The following is an 18,114-nucleotide window of genomic DNA, read 5'->3' on the forward strand; positions in this document are numbered from 1 at the left end:
TTCGCTCGAAAACGCGCGTCGCGTCAACCAGATGGACACAAATTCCACAAACACCTATTTCCGCCCCTATTTCCGGTTTCATAATTAACAAAATATTTACAAAAGAAAAAACTAGAAGCCCTTCGACGACGAGCAATTAAAGAGTAATGCATTTCCACTTAGGCAGAATCGACTAAAAACGTACATTAATTAATTAATTAATTAAAGATCGCCTCGTTAGAAAAATACATGTAAAAATGTACATGTAGTTACTTGAACACAGTTCTGCGCAGCTCTTCGTATTTCTTTTTGATATGACATCCGTTCACACCAACCGCCTCAAAAGCTGCGAGAAGCTGGCCTACAGTCGGTGATTTTGCTGTGTTCCACGCTTCGAGCACTTTTATCATGTGCACGAAGTTGCCGCCGTACGGTTTGCGAATGTCTTCAACTTTTTCAAAGCTGAGAAGAAGACAGCCGATTTCTTCCCATTTTGAGCCTTTGACAGCTGCACACGCCTTTATCAAATCTTCTGAAAGTAAGTCGTCATCCGCCGGAAAGGTAACTAAATAAAAAGCAATTTTGGAAAGATAATTTAGCCTTGCAGTTCAATACCAGGCAACGCCGCAACGTGTGGATCTGCATCCTTCTAAAAGACGCAATTCATTGAAAAAAGACTAGGACGATATATACTCCTGATGACCTTACCTTTTTGGGATTATCTTGCCTCATCTTAGCAGCATGAGGAGCTAATAACATTCTTTCTCCCCTTCGAGAGGCTGACACCTAGAATCATGAAATTCTACACCAAGAACCAATAATTCCTTTATCCAAATACCTCCTCTTCAGTCAGTATAGACAAATTTCGGATGGAAGAATAATGGCCTTTCTCCGGACGAAACGAAAACAAGACGTGATCAAAAGCCTGCTGGTTTACCTTCTTCTCTACTTCAGCCATAGAGTAGATTGCCGGATCCTCGTCAAGCTGCTTAAGGTGCTTGCTGTCCAAGTAGAACAAGTTCAAAATAACTCCCGGGCTCCTCTCGTCACACGCTCGCATTATCATGTCTTTAATTTCGGCAAGAAAATCTTTTGCCACTTTGTCACACGCTGCTTTGCTTGACCAACGAAGAATGACATCGATGCAACAGTGTCCTTTCTTTATTCCTAATTCAATGCGACTCTCCACCACTTTGTCGTCGACAATTCTTATTAATTTGACGCCGTCTTTCCAAGCCTCGCGACTCGTTGGTTTGGCCATGCGAGAGCAGCGAGATTGAAAGACGACGAATGACGACGGCGATATGATATCGACGGAGAGAGAGCATTCGTATCGCTGGCCACGATACACGTCAAACATTGCGTCTTCGACCCAGGAGCCTTTAGGAATTGAATGCTGAAGTAGAGCGGGAATCTGGAACGTTCCGGGTGAGTTTTCCACTTCAATGCAAAGATCTAGACAAAGAAGAACCCAAATCGCTTCTTCAACTGTCACCGTATATGAAGATGGTGTTCCCCTTTTCTTGAGGTCGTCCTCAAATGCTCTCAAAGCCGAGTCGATGTCTTTTAATGACACTTCGCCGGATTTCTCAGACGGCATGCCGAAAGGGAAGTAGGGCGGAGCGAGGAGTGGACCGACGACATTATGACACAACCAGAGCGGTCGAGGACAAATTTGAGGACCCAGATTAACAATCTATGTGACAATAATAGCATGGAATTATAAGACTTTGATTACTTACTATCCCAGACGAGTCAAGATATTCAACGGAGACTTTTCTCTCGTCTTCATTTAAACGGATGCCGATGTCTTCGACAACCCACTTCACAAATTCTTCTGACGTCAAAAAATTGCGCAATGACGACTTTCCTTCTTTTTCAGGAAGACAGAGCTTCTGTTCAATGACATGACAAAGCTTGGGCACTTCATTGGCTTCCTGCGTGTCAAAATAACGTTTGAATTAATAATTTAGGCGACTAGGTGACTCAGTCTACCTCTAGCATATTTTCACGAATAGCTTTTAGCTCTTCCCGGAAGTCGTTCATGCGAAGTGAATTTCTTTTACTGCAATCCATTTCGAACACGTGTAAAATTTTAAACGTGTCTTTGAAGTCTTTTTGGAGAATTTGTGCAACTCGTTTCAGTTGGAAACTTACTTCAATTCCCGTCTCCTCTTCAAAATCAATTAAATTGAAAATGATCAAAAGACGAAGACGTGACGTCAGATGAGAGGAAAGGATGCGAAGCGCCGCTTTCACAAACGCACACCAATAGCGCCCAATCTCAAGAAGAACGATTTCTGACGTCATCTGTTGCCCATGGCGAAAGCGAAGAACAAGAACGAAGATTGTATTGGATTGGCGGAAGAAGAGACCGTGTGCACTGTGGAATGTTGGTTGAGCACCAAAATCCCACGTCGATCCTTTGCCAACTCCCTCAATTTCACAATTGTGAATTTGCACACCTGGAGTGCGATCTTCTTCTCTGGGAAGGGATTGATTGAGTTGAAGAAGAGAATTCACCAACGTCGTTTTTCCCGCCATTTCATTTCCAATCACGCACAATTTAATCGAATCCTGACGAACAATTTCTCGTCGAAGAACGGAAAATCGGGCAGCGTCCTATTAATTTAATTACATATGGGAACTGAATCAAAATGATGACGTACGTAATGCTGTCGAAGGAGAGCTCTCTTTTCACCATCACGTGCCAACTCATAAGGCGTCTTTCCGTCCTGAAAATCACGTTTATAAATTATTTTCAATTAGGAATAAAAACATGTCACCTGATCTTGACACGTGACGTCAACACCCTTCTTAATCAATAGATCAATAACTGATGCAACTATGCTTGAAGAGCTTTTTGCAACCATATGCAATGCATTTTGTTTTTTCTACAAAGATTTGAATAGAGAACGATTGAGAAATGAGAATTCTGACTAACATTATTTCTGACAGAGACATCAGCTCCTAATTCAATTAGTTGCTGAATGACAAGGAAAGAAGGATGTCCATAACATGCGTGCAATAAGGGTGTCCTTCCCTCCTAAAAATAGGATTAACAAACCAAAATGCAAAGTATCGTAAGAATGCGACCTCATCAACAGAATTGATATCAATGCCTTTCTCAATGGCAAGATATCGAAGAACATTTTTCACGTCATCTTCATTCTCTGAGTGGTCGGTGGCATGAAACAAAGCCGTCTTCCCATCCTGAATAAAAAAGACGGCGATTTGTTGATTGAATTTGTAGCAAATAAACAACATCTCACGTGATCTTTTGCTTGACAGTTTGCTCCTTTTTCATCCAAGTAGCGAACTTTCGCTAAACGATTGATGCGACTTGAACACGCCCACATAAAAGGCGTTATTCCATCCTGAAGATGAATTAAGAATAAAAGTATCACAAGTGAAATCTTCTAACCGCGTCGACGCTATTGATATCAGCCTTGTGTTCCACAAGCCATTTCATTCCGAAAATGAATCCTTTGGAGCAGGCACGATGCAGAGGACTTTCCCCATACTATTAAAAATATATCACATGTAGCAAAAAAAGAACATCATGTATCACCCTTTCTTCAATAGCATTAACACTCAATCCTTTCTCATTAACAAGATGATGAAAAATCTCATTTGTTTTTTCAGATGACGAAAAATGATTATGAGCTGCCCAAACCTGTAAATCAAAAGTTATAGTTGCGAGAGGGTTGATATCAATTCTGTTACAATATCAGATGGTGACAAAATGTAGCCATGTTCTTCAAGATAGACCATTTTCTTCATTGTGTCAACGGAACTTAAACAGGCAAAAGAATATGGCGTACGTCCTCTCTAAAAAGGAGTGATGAGTGAAACCATATGAAATCAATTCCAAGTCATACTCTGTCTTTCACGTTGATATTTGCACAGTGAGTGACGAGCCATTCAACGCCAAAAATATTTCCCCACTTGCACGCACAGTTAAGTGGGCGGAGTTCACTCTGCATCCACGCATCAATTAATTTACCAATCCAAAACGTATTCATACCACTCTTGATTCCTCTTCAATGTGTTGATTCTTTTGCATAATCGCATAACTGAGCCAATCATTGGCTCTCTCCGCCGAATCAAACTCTCTTCCCGCCACATAGTGAAGTAATGACAAGCCATATCTGTACTAACGAAAAGGAGAATAGAATGGTCTGCTGGGATGAAAAACGCGACCATTTACTACCTGATAAGATCGAAATCCTTTTTCTGTAGAAAGAAAACGGAGCAACTCATCCCAATTTCCCTCCTCGATTATCTTGGCCAATCGATCGATCGTGGAACGAACAGACGAGATCCCTCTCTGCCTCTGCGCAAACAACAAGTCTTTGCCAATAACAGTTTTAGAAGAGCGAAATCGTTTCGGGGAATTCTACAAATTCTTTTCGCGAAAAAACGAATCTCATCTTAAAAGCGACAATCTTGCTGTTCGATCGCACTCTATTAATCGACCATTACTGCCTTACAAGCAGCGTTTTCACGTCTATCTTCGCTTTTTTCGCCGAAGAGAATCTACTCATTACACATATGATGTGCGCATGCGCGACGCTTAATAATTTCGATGCCCGTATAGTATTGACCCAGCGCGCCACGCCCTCATAATGTCAAGGAAAGGAATACAGAAGAAACGTCATCCCCTCTCAAATCTTGATTACTTTGAACACAATCCCTCAGCATCATCAATCGATGAGCCTTCTCGGACTTCTTTACCTCCAGTCGTCTTCGGAAGTGTGAATTTATCTCTATATGAGCTAAATCTGGTTTGCGCAGATCACCATGACAACAGCTGCTGTGGTGAAGAAAATGACAAAATGTCTCATCTTTGAATTCTGGATCTTGATTGGCCTTCCAAAGTTCAGCTTTATAACCCTTCAATTCGTCCGCTAAAAGAAACAAAATTAAAAATGTACAAATGAATTGTTTAATTAATTAACCTTCGTTTGAATGTGAAAATGAACCAATGATAAATCGAGTACAGAGAGCTCAATAATCATATAAGGAAATAGAGATCGCCTTATAAGAGAACACGTATATTAAATATTTTTATTGATTTTTTCTTTTACTTGTCCGAAGACGTATAGTGTTCCAAGAACGCCGCCAAGTCTGCCTCCCAAGACGTGAGAAAGAACGAAGTAGACGCCACCTGGACCCACTTGAACTCGACAACATAATCCACTCACAGAGAACGTTGTTATAAGAGCCACGCCAACTGTCAAAAAGATCATTAGAGCGGAGAGACCGAGGCCAGCATTGCCCTTAGAAAAAATTCAATTAATAAATTCAATTATTTATTATTTGTGTGCGAGGTTTCTTACGACCATTGAACCGGATCTGAGGAAGATTACGACTCCAAATATGTTTAGGATGCATGATGTGAAAACGCCTGGAACACAGATCCTAAATATGCATTTTATGACGTCATGGCGTTTTTTCACCGTCCCACGTTCCGAAACGAATTGGTTCGCGTATGAAAAAGTTTGTTTTCCACCACGGTTTGTCCTTGTCCTGTGTATGAGGAAGCTTAGCGTGTGGGGGCGGGGCTTCCAAGCGATCTTACCTCGTGTAATTCGCGAAATAGCTCGCTATCTTCGTCGTCGATCGCTGTTACGCGAATTTGAGGCGACGATCTTCCGCTTGAGCAACGTTGCGACGCGGGCGTCGACTCGGGCGACGTAGAAATCGGAGGAAACGGCTCGAGCTTCATTGTTTACGCCATAGAGACCCCGTTCGACGAATTTTTGCTCTTTCAGTGCTTCGATTCGTCGACTCGTCGCTCCGTCGATTCTTCGCTGCTTGAGCGGAGTCTTTCTTCGAACTTGCTTATTTATCTGGGTCACATGGTATTTCGACATCTGTGTCCGCCCGTTCTTCCGCCATCATACGTCACTCGCGTGGCGATGTTACGTCACAATTTCTAAAGATAGAAATCTGACCAGCCCCCATGCAGTCAAATTCGCGCCTCTACGTACAAGAATGCTAATTAAAACAATACAATATATCAATGAGTTAAAATTAAAAACGAGTAGAGAAGCTTTTCGAACCAACCACTTACTCCGAGTCCCCAAACAGCTCTTCATATTTGTCTTCAATTGTACGACGGTTCACGCCCACCTGCTTAAACCACTTCAATAGCTCGCCTACTGTGGGTGATTTTTCCAGCTTCCACGCTTCTAGAACCTTGAACATGAGTACTTCGTTGCCGCCATATGATTTACGAATGTCATCAAGAGCATTTGGACAGATATAAATAGAGATGGCTTCCCATTTCGATCCTTGAACCGCCGCACATGCTTGAATCAATTTCACTGAAACCAATTCTTTATCCGCAGGAAAGACTCCTAATCATAGAATTTGATAAGTGAAAATTACACGGAAATTGTGTAGAACTTTCGTACTTTTAGCGGACGACGTAGTCATGACACTAACGACTGGACGTGTGTCCTGAAAAACTCGCGTAAAGACTACAACTATACAGCAAAACGCAGCCACAAATACCTTTATAAATTCGTGACGTCTAGTCCCACGTGTGCTCGGAAATGATGAAGCTTCTCCGGTATCAGCGACTGTGTCCTAGAGTAAATAATTTTCTCACAGTGTAATTAATAGGGAATTTTTTGCCTTTTCTTCAGTCTCATTTATTATAGCTAAATCTCTGACAGGAGAGTAATGACGTTGTTCAGGACGAATTGAGAAAAGAAAGTGATCAAAAACCTTCTTCTTTACCTTCGTCTCTACGTCAGCCAAAGAGTAGATTGCCGGATCTTCGTCGAGTTGCTTTAGATGCTTGCTGTCCAAGTAGAACCAGTTCAGAATAACTCCCGGGCTTCTCTCGTCGCACGCTCGCATTATCATGTCTTTAATTTCGGCAAGGAACTCCTTCGCCACTTCCTCACATGCTCTTTTGCTTGACCAACGAAGGATGATGTCGATGCAACAGTGTCCTTTCTTTATTCCTAATTCGATGCGACTTTCAACGACTTTGTCGTCGACGATTCTCACTAATTTGACGCCGTCTTTCCACGCCTCGCGACTCGTTGGTTTGGCCATGCGAGAGCAGCGAGATTGAAATACGACGAATGATGACGGCGAGATGATATCGACGGAGAGAGAGCATTCGTATCGCTGGCCACGATACACGTCAAACATTGCGTCTTCGACCCAGGAGCCTTTAGGAATTGAATGCTGAAGTAGAGCGGGAATCTGGAACGTTCCGGGTGAGTTTTCCACCCGAATGCACAGATCTAGACACCGAAGAACCCAAATCGCTTCTTCAACTGTCACCGTATATAAAGATGGTGTTCCCCTTTTCCTGAGGTCGTCCTCAAATGCTCTCAAAGCCGACTCGATGTCTTTTAATGACACTTCGCCGGATTTCTCAGACGGCATGCCGAACGGGAAGTAGGGCGGAGCGAGGAGTGGACCGACCACATTATGACACAACCAGAGCGGTCGAGGACAAATTCGAGAACCCAGATTCACAATCTACGTGATAATAATAAAATATAATTATTATAAGAGTTTGATTACTTACTATTCCAGACGAATCAAGATATTCAACGGAGACTTTTCTCTCGTCTTCATTCAAACGGATGCCGACGTCTTCAACAACCCACTTCACAAATTCTTCTGACTTCATAAAATTGCGCAATGAAGACTTTCCTTCTTCGTTAGGAAGACAGAGCTTCTGTTCAATGACATGGCAAAGCTTGGGCACGCCATGGGCTTCCTGCATGTCAAAATAACGTTTGGAATAAATATTTAGACGACTAGGTGACTCACTCTACCTCGAGCATATTTTCGCGAATTGCTTTCAGCCTTTCCCGGAAGTCGTTCATGCAAACTGAGTTGCTTTTACTGCAATCCATTTCGAACATGTGTAAAATTTCAAAAGTGTCCTTGAACTCTTCCTGGAGAGTTTCAAACACTCGTTTCAGCAGGAAACTTACTTTGTTTCCCGTCTCCTCTTCAAAATCAATTAAATTGAAAATGATCAAAAGACGAAGACGTGACGTCATACGAGAGGAAAGGGTGCGAAGCGCCGCTTTCACAAACGCACACCAATAACGCCCAATCTCAAGAAGAACGATTTCTGACGTCGTCTCTTGCCCATCACAGCGAAGAACAAGAACGAAGATTGTATTGGATTGGCGGAAGAAGAGACCGTGTGCACTGTGGAATGTTGGCTGAGCACCAAAATCCCACGTCGATCCTTTTCCAACTCCTGAAATTTCACAATTGTGAATTTGCACACCTGGAGTGCGATCTTCTCTGGGAAGGGATTGATTGAGTTGAAGAAGAGAATTCACCAACGTCGTTTTTCCCGCCATTTCTTTTCCAATCACGCACAGTTTAATCGAATCCTGACGAACAATTTCTTGTCGAAGAACGGAAAATCGAGCAGCGTCCTATTAATATAAATACATACGGGAACTGAAGCAAAATGATGACGTACGTAATGCTGTCGAAGGAGAGCTCTTCTTTCACCATCTTCGGCCACCTCATAAGCTGCCTTTCCGTCCTGAAATTCACGTTTAAAAATTATTTTCAATTAGGAATAAAAACACGTCACCTGATCTTGACACGTGACGTCAGCACCCTTCTTAATCAATAGATCAATAACTGATGCGTCTACTCTTTCTAAATAGGTTTTTGCAACCATATGCAATGCATTTTGTTTGTTCTACAAAGATTTAAATAGAGAACGATTGAGAAATGAGAATTCTGACTAACCTTATTTCTGACAGAGACATCAGCTCCTAATTCAATTAGGTGCTGAATCACAAGGAAATAAGGATAATGCTTATCACATGCGTACAATAAGGGTGTCTCTCCCTCCTAAAAATAGGATTAACAAACAAAAATGCAAAATATCGTAAGAATGCGACCTCATCAACAGAATTGATATCAATGCCTTTCTCAATGACAAGATATCGAAGAACATCTTTCACGTCGTCATCTTTACACTTTGAGGCCCAGGTGGCATGAAACAAAGCCGTCCTCCCATCCTGAATAAAAAAGACGACGATTTGATGATTGAATTTGTAGCAAAAAAACAACATCTCACGTGATCTTTTGCTTGACAGTCCGCTCCTTTTTCATCCAAGTAGCGAACTTTCGCTGAACGATTGATGGGACTTTTACACGCCAACATAAAAGGCGTGATGCCCCTCTGAAGATGAAATAAGAATAAAAGTATCACAAGTGAAATCTTCTAACCTTGTCGACGCTATTGATATCAGCCTTGTGTTCCACAAGCCATTTCATTCCAAAAATGCTTCCATCGTGGCAGGCATGATGCAGAGGAGTGTAGCCATACTATTACAAATATTGCACATGTAGCAAAAAAAGAACCTCATGTATCACCATTTCTTCAATAGCATTGACACTCAATCCTTTTTTATTAACAAGATGATCAAAAATCTCGTTTGCTTTTTCAGATGAAGAAAATTGATTTTGAGCTGCCCAAACCTATAAATCAAAAATTATTGTTGCGAGAGGGTTGATATCAATTCCGTTACAATATCAAATGGTGACAAAATGTAGCCATGTTCTTCAATTTTCCTCATTGTGTCAACGGAACTTAAACAGGCATAATAATATGGCGTACATCCATACTAAAAAAGAGTGATCAGTGGAACCATATGAAATCAATTCCAAGTCATACGAGGTCCTTCACGTTGACATTTGCACCGTGATCGACGAGCCATTCAACGCCAAAAATATTTCCCCACTTGCACGCACAGTGAAGTGGGCGGCGTCGATCCTGCATCCACGCATCAATTAATTTACCAATCCTAAACGTATTCATACCCCTCCTGATTCCTTCTGAATGTCTTGATTGTTTTGCCCAAGCGCATAGCTGAGCCATTCATCGGCTAATTCCGCCGAATCAAACTCTCTTCCCGCCACATAGTGAATTAATAACCAGCCAAAGGGGTTGTACTAACGAAAAGGAGAATAGAATGGTCTGCTGGGATGAAAAACGCGACCATTTCATACCTGATCAGATGGAAATCCTTTTTCTGTAGAAAGAAAACGGCGCAATTCATCCTCATTTCCCCACTTCTTGATTATCTTGGCCAATCGATCGATCGTGGAACGAACAGACGAGATCCCTCTCTGCCTCTGCGCAAACAACAAGTCTTTGCCAATAACAGTTATAGAAGAGCCAAATCGTTTCGGGGAATTCTACGGATTCTTTTCGCGAAAAAACGAATCTCATCTCAACAGCGACGATCTTGCTGTTCGATCGCACTCTATTAATCGACCATTACAGCCTTACAAGCAGCGGTTCCACGTCTATCTTCGCTTTTTTCGCCGAAGAGAATCTACTCATTACACATATGATGTGCGCATGCGCAACGTTTAATAATTTCGATGCCCGTATAGTATTGACCCAGCGCGCCACGCCCTCATAATGTCAAGGAAAGAAATAAAGAAGAAACGTCATCACCTCTCAAATCTTGATTACTTTGAACACAATCCCTCAGCATCATCAATCGATGAGCCTTCTCTGACTTCTTTACCTCGAGTCGTCTTTGGAAGTGCGAATTTATCTCTATATGAGCTAAATCTGGTTTGCGCAGATTGCCATGACAACAGCTGCTGTGGTGAAGAAAACGACAAAATGTCTCATTTTTAATTCTGGATCTTGATTGGCCTTCCAAAAAGCCGCTTTATAATCCTTGAATTCGTCCGCTAAAAAAAACAAAATTAAAAATGTACAAATGAATAGTTTAATCAATTAACCTTCGTTTGAATGTGAAAATGAACCAGTGATAAAATCGAGTACAGAGAGCTCAATAATCATATAAGGAAATAGAGATCGCCTTATAAGAGAACAAGTATATTAAATATTTTTATTAATACCTAATTTTACCTGTCCGAAGACGTAAATTGTTCCCAGAACGCCTCCAAGTCTTCCTCCCAAGACGTGAGAAAGAACGAAGTAGACGCCACCTGGACCCACTTGAACTCGAAAACATAATCCACTCACAGAGAACGTTGTTATAAGAGCCACGCCCACTGTAAGAAAAATCATGAGAGCGGAGACCAAGGCCAGCATTGTCCTTAGAAAAAATTCAATTATTAAATTCAATTATTTATTATTTGTGTGTGATGTTTCTTACGACCATCCAACCGGATCTGAGGAAGATTACGATTCCAAATATGTTTAGGATGCATGATGTGAAAACGCCTGGAATTCAGATCTTAAATATGCATTTATGACGTCATGGCGTTTTCTCACCGTCCCACGTTCCGAAACGAATTGGTTCGCGTATGAAAAAGTTTGTTTTCCACCACGGTTTGTTCTTGTCCTATGTATGAGGAAGCTTAGCGTGTGGGGGCGGGGCTTTCCTTCGATCTTACCTCGTGTAATTCGCGAAATAGCTCGCTATCTTCGTCGTCGATCGCTGTTACGCGAATTTGAGGCGACGATCGTCCGCTTGAGCAACGTTGCGACGCCGGCGTAGACTCGGGCGGCGTAGAAATCGGCGGAAACGGTTCGAGTTCCATCGTTTCCGCCATGGGGGCCCCTGTTCGACATTTCTCGTTCTTTACTGCTTTGATTGCAGGCTTTATAAAGCCATCTAGACAGGTTTAGATCTATCTATCTATTAGTTTATGAGCCTTTTCGGACGTCTTTTACCTCGATTCGTCGCGTCTTGAGCTAATTCACTAGGATTTACGCACTTTTACGCTTCGAAAGCAAAGCGACCAATCTAAAGGTGCGTGAAACGAACGAGGAATCGTAGAAAAACGGAGAAAGCCTTACTTCCTTGGTGCTTCTTTATCCGGATCACGTGGTATTTCGAGATGTCACGTCTAAGGAATAATATAAAACGTAAAATTAACAATTGTAACAACAATAACTAAAAAATTTGATGAAGCATCCAAACTAAAACATAGACATAGGCCAGCTAGAAACGCGACTTGACTAATTTAAAAATCGCCAAACCCAGTAAAATAAACTTATTTGAGTACAGTTCTGCGTCAAAAGATTCGAAAATATTGTCTACTTACTCCAAGTCTCCAAAAAGCTCTTCATACTTCTCTTCAATATTACTACGGTCCACACCGACCTTCTTAAACCAATTCAAAAGCTGGCCTACTGTACGTGATTTTGCCAGCTTCCACGTATCTAACACCTTCAACATTCGTACGCTGTTGCCGCCATATGATTTACGAATGTCTTCGAGATCTTCCAAGCTGATGAGCAACATACCGATCTCTTCCCATTTCGATCCTCTCACGTAGGCGCACGATCTCATTAAATTAACGGAGACTGGCTCTCCATCAGCCGGAAAAGTATCTGTAAAAGAATTTGAGAAAATAGACAGTGTAGTCTTAGAAATTAAATACTTAGAAGAGACGGCGCCGCAACGCGCTCGGCCTGTGGATCGGTGTTCTAAAAGTGATGAACAATTTACAAAAAACAGGAAAAAATACTAATAATCCTACCCTTAGAGAAAAGACTTCCATTCTCTTAGAAGCGCTGTGACATGGTGAGATTTCCTCTCTATCAGAGTCTCTGACCTAGACAACGATTGTATACAGAGATCAAATAAGGCATTCCTTCCAAATACCTCCTCTTCAGTCAGTATAGACAAATTTCGGATGGAAGAATAATGGCCTTTCTCCGGACGAAACGAAAACAAGACGTGATCAAAAGCCTGCTGGTTTACCTTCTTCTCTACTTCAGCCATAGAGTAGACTGCCGGATCCTCGTCAAGCTGCTTAAGGTGCTTGCTGTCCAAGTAGAACCAGTTCAAAATAACTCCTGGGCTTCTCTCGTCGCACGCTCGCATTATCATGTCTTTAATTTCGGCAAGAAAATCTTTTGCCACTTTGTCACACGCTGCTTTGCTTGACCAACGAAGGATGACATCAATGCAACAGTGTCCTTTCTTTATTCCTAATTCAATGCGACTCTCCACCACTTTGTCGTCGACAATTCTTATTAATTTGACGCCGTCTTTCCAAGCCTCGCGACTTGTCGGCTTGGCCATGCGAGAGCAGCGAGATTGAAAGACGACGAATGACGACGGCGATATGATATCGACGGAGAGAGAGCATTCGTATCGCTGACCACGATACACGTCAAACATTGCGTCTTCGACCCAGGAGCCTTTAGGAATTGAATGCTGAAGTAGAGCGGGTATCTGGAACGTACCGGGTGAGTTTTCCACCTCAATGCAAAGATCTAGACAAAGAAGAACCCAAATCGCTTCTTCAACTGTCACCGTATATAAAGATGGTGTTCTCCTTTTCTTGAGGTCGTCCTCAAATGCTCTCAAAGCCGACTCGATGTCTTTTAATGACACTTCGCCGGATTTCTCAGACGGCATGCCGAAAGGGAAGTAGGGCGGAGCGAGGAGTGGACCGACGACATTATGACACAACCAAAGCGGTCGAGGACAAATTTGAGGACCAAGATTCACAATCTATGTCAAAATAATAGCATGGAATAAGAAGAGTTTGATTACTTACTATTCCAGATGAGTCAAGATATTCAACGGAGACTTTTCTCTCGTCTTCATTTAAACGGATGCCGATGTCTTCGACAACCCACTTCACAAATTCTTCTGACGTCAAAAAATTGCGCAATAACGACTTTTCTTCTTTTTCAGGAAGACAGAGCTTCTGTTCAATGACATGACAAAGCTTGGGCACCTCATTGGCTTCCTGCATGTCAAAATAACGTTTGAATTAATAATTTAGGCGACTAGGTGACTCAGTCTACCTCTAGTATATTTTCACGAATAGCTTTTAGCTCTTCCCGGAAGTCGTTCATGCGAAGTGAATTGCTTTTACTGCAATCCATTTCAAACACGTGTAAAATTTTAAACGTGTCTTTGAAGTCTTTTTGGAGAATTTCTGCAACTCGTTTCAGTTGGAAACTTACTTCAATTCCCGTCTCCTCTTCAAAATCAATTAAATTGAAAATGATCAAAACACGAAGACGTGACGTCATACGAGAGGAAAGGGTGCGAAGCGCAGCCTTTACAAACGCACACCAATAGCGCCCAATCTCAAGAAGAACGATTTCTGACGTCATCTGTTGCCCATGGCGAAAGCGAAGAACAAGAACGAAGATTGTATTGGATTGGCGGAAGAAGAGACCGTGTGCACTGTGGAATGTTGGTTGAGCACCAAAATCCCACGTCGATCCTTTGCCAACTCCAGGAATTTCACAATTGTGAATTTGCACACCTGGAGTGCGATCTTCTTCTCTGGGAAGGGATTGATTGAGTTGAAGAAGAGAATTAACCAACGTCGTTTTTCCCGCCATTTCATTTCCAATCACGCACAATTTAATCGAATCCTGACGAACAATTTCTCGTCGAAGAACGGAAAATCGGGCAGAGTCCTATTAATTTAAATACATACGGGAACTGAATCAAAATGATGACGTACGTAATGCTGTCGAAGGAGAGCTCTTCTTTTACCATCACGTGCCACCTCATAAGGCGTGTTTCCGTACTGAAATTCACGTTTACAAATTATTTTCAATTAGGAATAAAAACACGTCACCTGATCTTGACACGTGACGTCAACACCCTTCTTAATCAATAGATCAATAACTGATGCGTCTACTCTTAAAACGCTTTTTGCAACGATATGCAATGCATTTTGTTTGTTCTTCAAAGATTTGAATAGAGAACGATTGAGAAATGAGAATTCTGACTAACCTTATTTCTGACAGAGACATCAGCTCCTAATTCAATTAGTTGCTCAATGACAAGGAAAGAACAATGTTTATGACATGCGTATAATAAGGGTGTCGTTCCCTCCTAAAAATAGGATTAACAAACAAAAATGCAAAATATCGTAAGAATGCGACCTCATCAACAGAATTGATATCAATGCCTTTCTCAATGGCAAGATATCGAAGAACATCTTTCACTTCGTCATCTTCACACTTATAGGTAGAAGTGGCATGAAACAAAGCCGTCTTCCCTTCCTGAATAAAAAAGACGGCGATTTGTTGATTGAATTTGTAGCAAATAAACAACATCTCACGTGATCTTTTGCTTGACAGTTTGCTCCTTTTTCATCCAAGTAGCGAACTTTCGTTGATCGATTGATGGAACTTTCACACGCCCACATAAAAGGCGTTTTGCCCCTCTGAAGATGAAATAAGAATAAAAGTATCACAAGTGAAATCTTCTAACCTTGTTGACGCTATTGATATCAGCATTGTGCTCCAAGAGCCGTTTCACTCCAAAAATGCTTCCATTGTTGCAGGAACAATGCAGAGGAGTGTCCCCATACTATTACAAATATTGCACACGTAGCAAACAAAAGCACATCATATATCACCTTATTAATACCATTTACACTCAATCCCTTTTCATTGATGAGATGATGAAAAATCTCGTTTGCTTTTATAGATGACAAATTTCGATTTTCAGCTGCCCAAATCTATAAATCAAAAGTTATTGTTCCAAGAGGTTGATATCAATTCTGTTACAATATCAGATGGTGACAAAAAGTAGCCATGTTCTTCAAGATAGACCATTTTCTTCATTGTGTCAACGGAACTTACACAGGCATAAGAATATGGCGTACGTCCTCTCTAAAAAAGAGTGATGAGTGAAACCATATGAAATCAATTCCAAGTCATACCCAGTCTTTCACGTTGACCTTTGCACCGTGAGTGACGAGCCATTCAACGCCAAAAATATTTCCCCACAAACACGCACAGTCAAGTGGGCGGAGTTCCCTCTGCATCCACGCATCAATTAATTTACCAATCCAAAACGTATTCATACCACGGATGATTCAATGCGTTGATTGTTTTGCCCAAGCGCATAAGTGAGCCAATCATCGGCTTCCTCCGCCGAATCAAACTCTCTTCCCGCCACATGGTGAATTAGTGACAAGGAGTACTAACGAAAAGGAGAATAGAATGGTCTGCTGGGATGAAAAACGCGACCATTTCATACCTGCTCAGATCGAAATCCTTTTTCTGTAGATATAAAACGGAGCAATTCATCCTCATTTCTCGACTTCTTGATTATCTTGGCCAATCGATCGATCGTGGAACGAACAGACGAGATCCCTCTCTGCCTCTGCGCAAACAAAAAGTCTTTGCCAATAACAGTTTTAGAAGAGCGAAATCGTTTCGGGGAATTCTACGGATTCTTTTCGCGAAAAAACGAATCTCATCTTAAAAGCGACAATCTTGCTGTTCGATCGCACTCTATTAATCGACCATTACAGCCTTACAAGCAGCGGTTCCACGTCTATCTTCGCTTCTTTCGCCGAAGAGAATCTACTCATTACACATATGATGTGCGCATGCGCAACGCTTAATAATTTCGATGCCCGTATAGTATTGACCAAGCGCGCCACGCCCTCATAATGTCAAGGAAAGGAATACAAAAGAAACGTCATCCCCTCTCAAATCTTGATTACTTTGAACACAATCCCCCAGCATCATCAATCTTGATTGGCCTTCCAAAGTTCTGCTTTATAACCCTTCAATCCGTCCGCTAAAAGAAACAAAATTAAAAATGTACAAATGAATTGTTTAATTAATTAACCTTCGTTTAAATGTGAAAATGAACCAGTGATAAAATCGAGTACAGAGAGCTCAATAAACATATAAGGAAATAGAGATCGCCTTATAAGAGAGAATAATTATATTTAATATTTTTAATTTTTTTACTTTACCTGTCCGAAGACGTATAGTGTTCCCAGAACGCCTCCAAATCTTCCTCCCAAGACATGAGAAAGAACGAAGTAGACTCCACCTGGACTCACTTGAACTCGAGAACATAATCCACTCACAGAGAACGTTGTTATAAGAGCCACGCCCACTGTGAGAAAAATCATTAGAGCGGAGAGACCAAGGCCAGCATTGCCCCTAGAAAAAAAATCAATTAATAAATTCAAATTATTTATTATTTATGTGGGATGTTTCTTACAACCATCCAACCGGATCTGAGGAAGATTACGACTCCAAATATGATTAGAATGCATGATGTGAAAACGCCTGGAATCACGGATCTATTTTATTATCCGTGCTGGAATTCAGATCCTAAATAAGTATGCATTTATGACGTCGTGGCTTATTCTCACCGTCAAACGAATTGGTTCGCGTATGAAAAAGTTTGTTTTCCACCACGGTTTGTCCTTGTCCTTTGTATGAGGAAGTTTAGCATGTGGGGGCGGGGCTCTCCTTCGATCTTACCTCGTGTAATTCGCGAAATAGCTCGCTTTCCTCGTCGTCCATCGCTTTTACGCAAATTTGAGGCGACGATCGTCCGCTTGAGCGACATTGCGACGCGGGCGTCGACTCGGGCGACGTAGAAATCGGCGGAAACGGTTCGAGCTCCATCGTTTCCGCCGTTCGACGATTTTCGCGCTTTCGCTGCTTCGATTCGTCGCTTCGTCGCTTCGTCGCGTCTTGAAAGGAGTCTTCCTTCGTCGTTCCTCGTTTATCGAGATCACATGGTATTGCGATATTGTTATCCGCCATCTTAGGTGTGGTTGATCATGCTTCAATCGCGTGGCGATGTTGCGTCATTTTTCCTAAAGATACCGGTCAAACCTGTATCGAAACCGGTTTAGAATTCTCACCTAATTCGTGAAACGAATGAGCGCGCTGCATTTGACACCACGTGACACAGGCCGACCAATGAGCACGCTGGGGGAATGCGTGGGGCGCGCTGTTCAAAATAGCGAGCGAGCGCACCGATTCTTCAGTTGCGGCTGAGGGTGGGTGCGGCGTGGAGCAATCTGCGTCTCATCCTTGAGAGGACTGGCTCGGGGGCTTTGGCAGAAGACAAGGACGGATAGTTGGATTCTCAGCGTGGCCCACGGTTAATTCCGTGCCGGAGCCTGCAAGCAGGGCGATGGGGGGCTTCGGCCTCGGTCTACGCACTGGGCAAACGGATCGTTTAAGGTCTTATTGTCGTCAAGAAGCACGAACCGCGTTAAGCTGAGTGGTTACGGCTTGGAGGGGGTGTCGCAAGCGGCCTGGTTGCCGGCACTTTTCTCACCCGAACGACGCGATTAGACCAACGATGATCCAGCCCAGGAGCCTTCGATTCCGCCATTGCACTGTCTTCATTGTCAACCTCTACAAACAGCAGTCAG

General features: G+C 42.2%; 2 protein-coding genes across 5 annotated transcripts; both read right to left on the reverse strand.

Annotated features, from left to right (window-relative positions):
- Window positions 1-64: 64 nt before the first annotated feature.
- Window positions 65-11,806, reverse strand: LOC136194115 (death-associated protein kinase 1-like). Of its 3 annotated transcripts, none has more exons than XM_065983159.1 (25): window positions 11,783-11,806; window positions 11,657-11,729; window positions 11,377-11,597; window positions 11,255-11,324; window positions 11,136-11,203; window positions 10,886-11,075; window positions 10,756-10,835; window positions 10,289-10,704; window positions 10,006-10,131; window positions 9,817-9,948; window positions 9,671-9,769; window positions 9,525-9,620; window positions 9,370-9,474; window positions 9,223-9,321; window positions 9,071-9,175; window positions 8,892-9,011; window positions 8,737-8,841; window positions 8,576-8,686; window positions 8,459-8,524; window positions 7,791-8,411; window positions 7,538-7,732; window positions 818-1,675; window positions 688-765; window positions 595-628; window positions 65-544 (listed from the first exon to the last, which is right to left on the reverse strand). In XM_065983159.1, the coding sequence occupies exons 8-25, from the start codon at window positions 10,340-10,342 to the stop codon at window positions 249-251; spliced, it is 3,300 nt and encodes a 1,099-aa protein (XP_065839231.1). In that variant the 5' UTR covers window positions 10,343-10,704; window positions 10,756-10,835; window positions 10,886-11,075; window positions 11,136-11,203; window positions 11,255-11,324; window positions 11,377-11,597; window positions 11,657-11,729; window positions 11,783-11,806; the 3' UTR covers window positions 65-248. The 3 variants fall into 3 exon arrangements, with proteins under 3 accessions (XP_065839231.1, XP_065839230.1, XP_065839229.1); XM_065983157.1 differs by lacking the exons at window positions 65-544; window positions 595-628; window positions 688-765; window positions 818-1,675 and adding exons at window positions 5,928-6,344; window positions 6,402-6,447; window positions 6,502-6,576; window positions 6,625-7,488; XM_065983158.1 differs by lacking the exons at window positions 7,538-7,732; window positions 7,791-8,411; window positions 8,459-8,524; ... (16 more) ...; window positions 11,657-11,729; window positions 11,783-11,806 and adding exons at window positions 1,722-1,916; window positions 1,975-2,601; window positions 2,649-2,714; ... (14 more) ...; window positions 5,442-5,511; window positions 5,564-6,057.
- A 41-nt stretch (window positions 11,807-11,847) lies between these two features.
- On the reverse strand, window positions 11,848-17,456 carry LOC136193745 (death-associated protein kinase 1-like). 2 transcript variants are annotated; one of them, XM_065982701.1, is made up of 23 exons: window positions 17,207-17,456; window positions 17,095-17,154; window positions 16,941-17,039; window positions 16,687-16,879; window positions 16,557-16,636; window positions 16,240-16,505; window positions 15,957-16,082; window positions 15,783-15,899; window positions 15,637-15,735; window positions 15,482-15,586; window positions 15,331-15,432; window positions 15,183-15,281; window positions 15,031-15,135; window positions 14,852-14,971; window positions 14,700-14,801; window positions 14,542-14,649; window positions 14,425-14,490; window positions 13,751-14,377; window positions 13,498-13,692; window positions 12,594-13,451; window positions 12,469-12,543; window positions 12,370-12,415; window positions 11,848-12,319 (listed from the first exon to the last, which is right to left on the reverse strand). In XM_065982701.1, the coding sequence occupies exons 6-23, from the start codon at window positions 16,291-16,293 to the stop codon at window positions 12,027-12,029; spliced, it is 3,297 nt and encodes a 1,098-aa protein (XP_065838773.1). In that variant the 5' UTR covers window positions 16,294-16,505; window positions 16,557-16,636; window positions 16,687-16,879; window positions 16,941-17,039; window positions 17,095-17,154; window positions 17,207-17,456; the 3' UTR covers window positions 11,848-12,026. The 2 variants fall into 2 exon arrangements, with proteins under 2 accessions (XP_065838773.1, XP_065838772.1); XM_065982700.1 differs by having other exon boundaries at window positions 16,941-17,053.
- Between the last annotated feature and the right edge of the window lie 658 nt (window positions 17,457-18,114).

Source organism: Oscarella lobularis, chromosome 12 (genome assembly GCF_947507565.1).
Source record: "Oscarella lobularis chromosome 12, ooOscLobu1.1, whole genome shotgun sequence".
NCBI lineage: Eukaryota > Metazoa > Porifera > Homoscleromorpha > Homosclerophorida > Oscarellidae > Oscarella > Oscarella lobularis.

Coding starts and splice junctions, on each gene's coding strand:
- LOC136194115 (XM_065983157.1), bottom strand. CDS start 10,342: ATGAGTAGATTCTCTTCGGCGAAAAAAGCGAAGATAGACGTGGAACCG. Junction 9,012..9,070: donor ACTGTCAAGCAAAAGATCAC/GTGAGATGTTGT, acceptor TTTTTTATTCAG/GATGGGAGGACGGCTTTGTT. Junction 6,345..6,401: donor GACTACGTCGTCCGCTAAAA/GTACGAAAGTTC, acceptor TTCTATGATTAG/GAGTCTTTCCTGCGGATAAA.
- LOC136193745 (XM_065982701.1), bottom strand. CDS start 16,293: ATGAGTAGATTCTCTTCGGCGAAAGAAGCGAAGATAGACGTGGAACCG. Junction 15,736..15,782: donor AACGCATTGAATCATCCGTG/GTATGAATACGT, acceptor GCGTGGATGCAG/AGGGAACTCCGCCCACTTGA. Junction 12,416..12,468: donor TGGAAGTCTTTTCTCTAAGG/GTAGGATTATTA, acceptor CATCACTTTTAG/AACACCGATCCACAGGCCGA.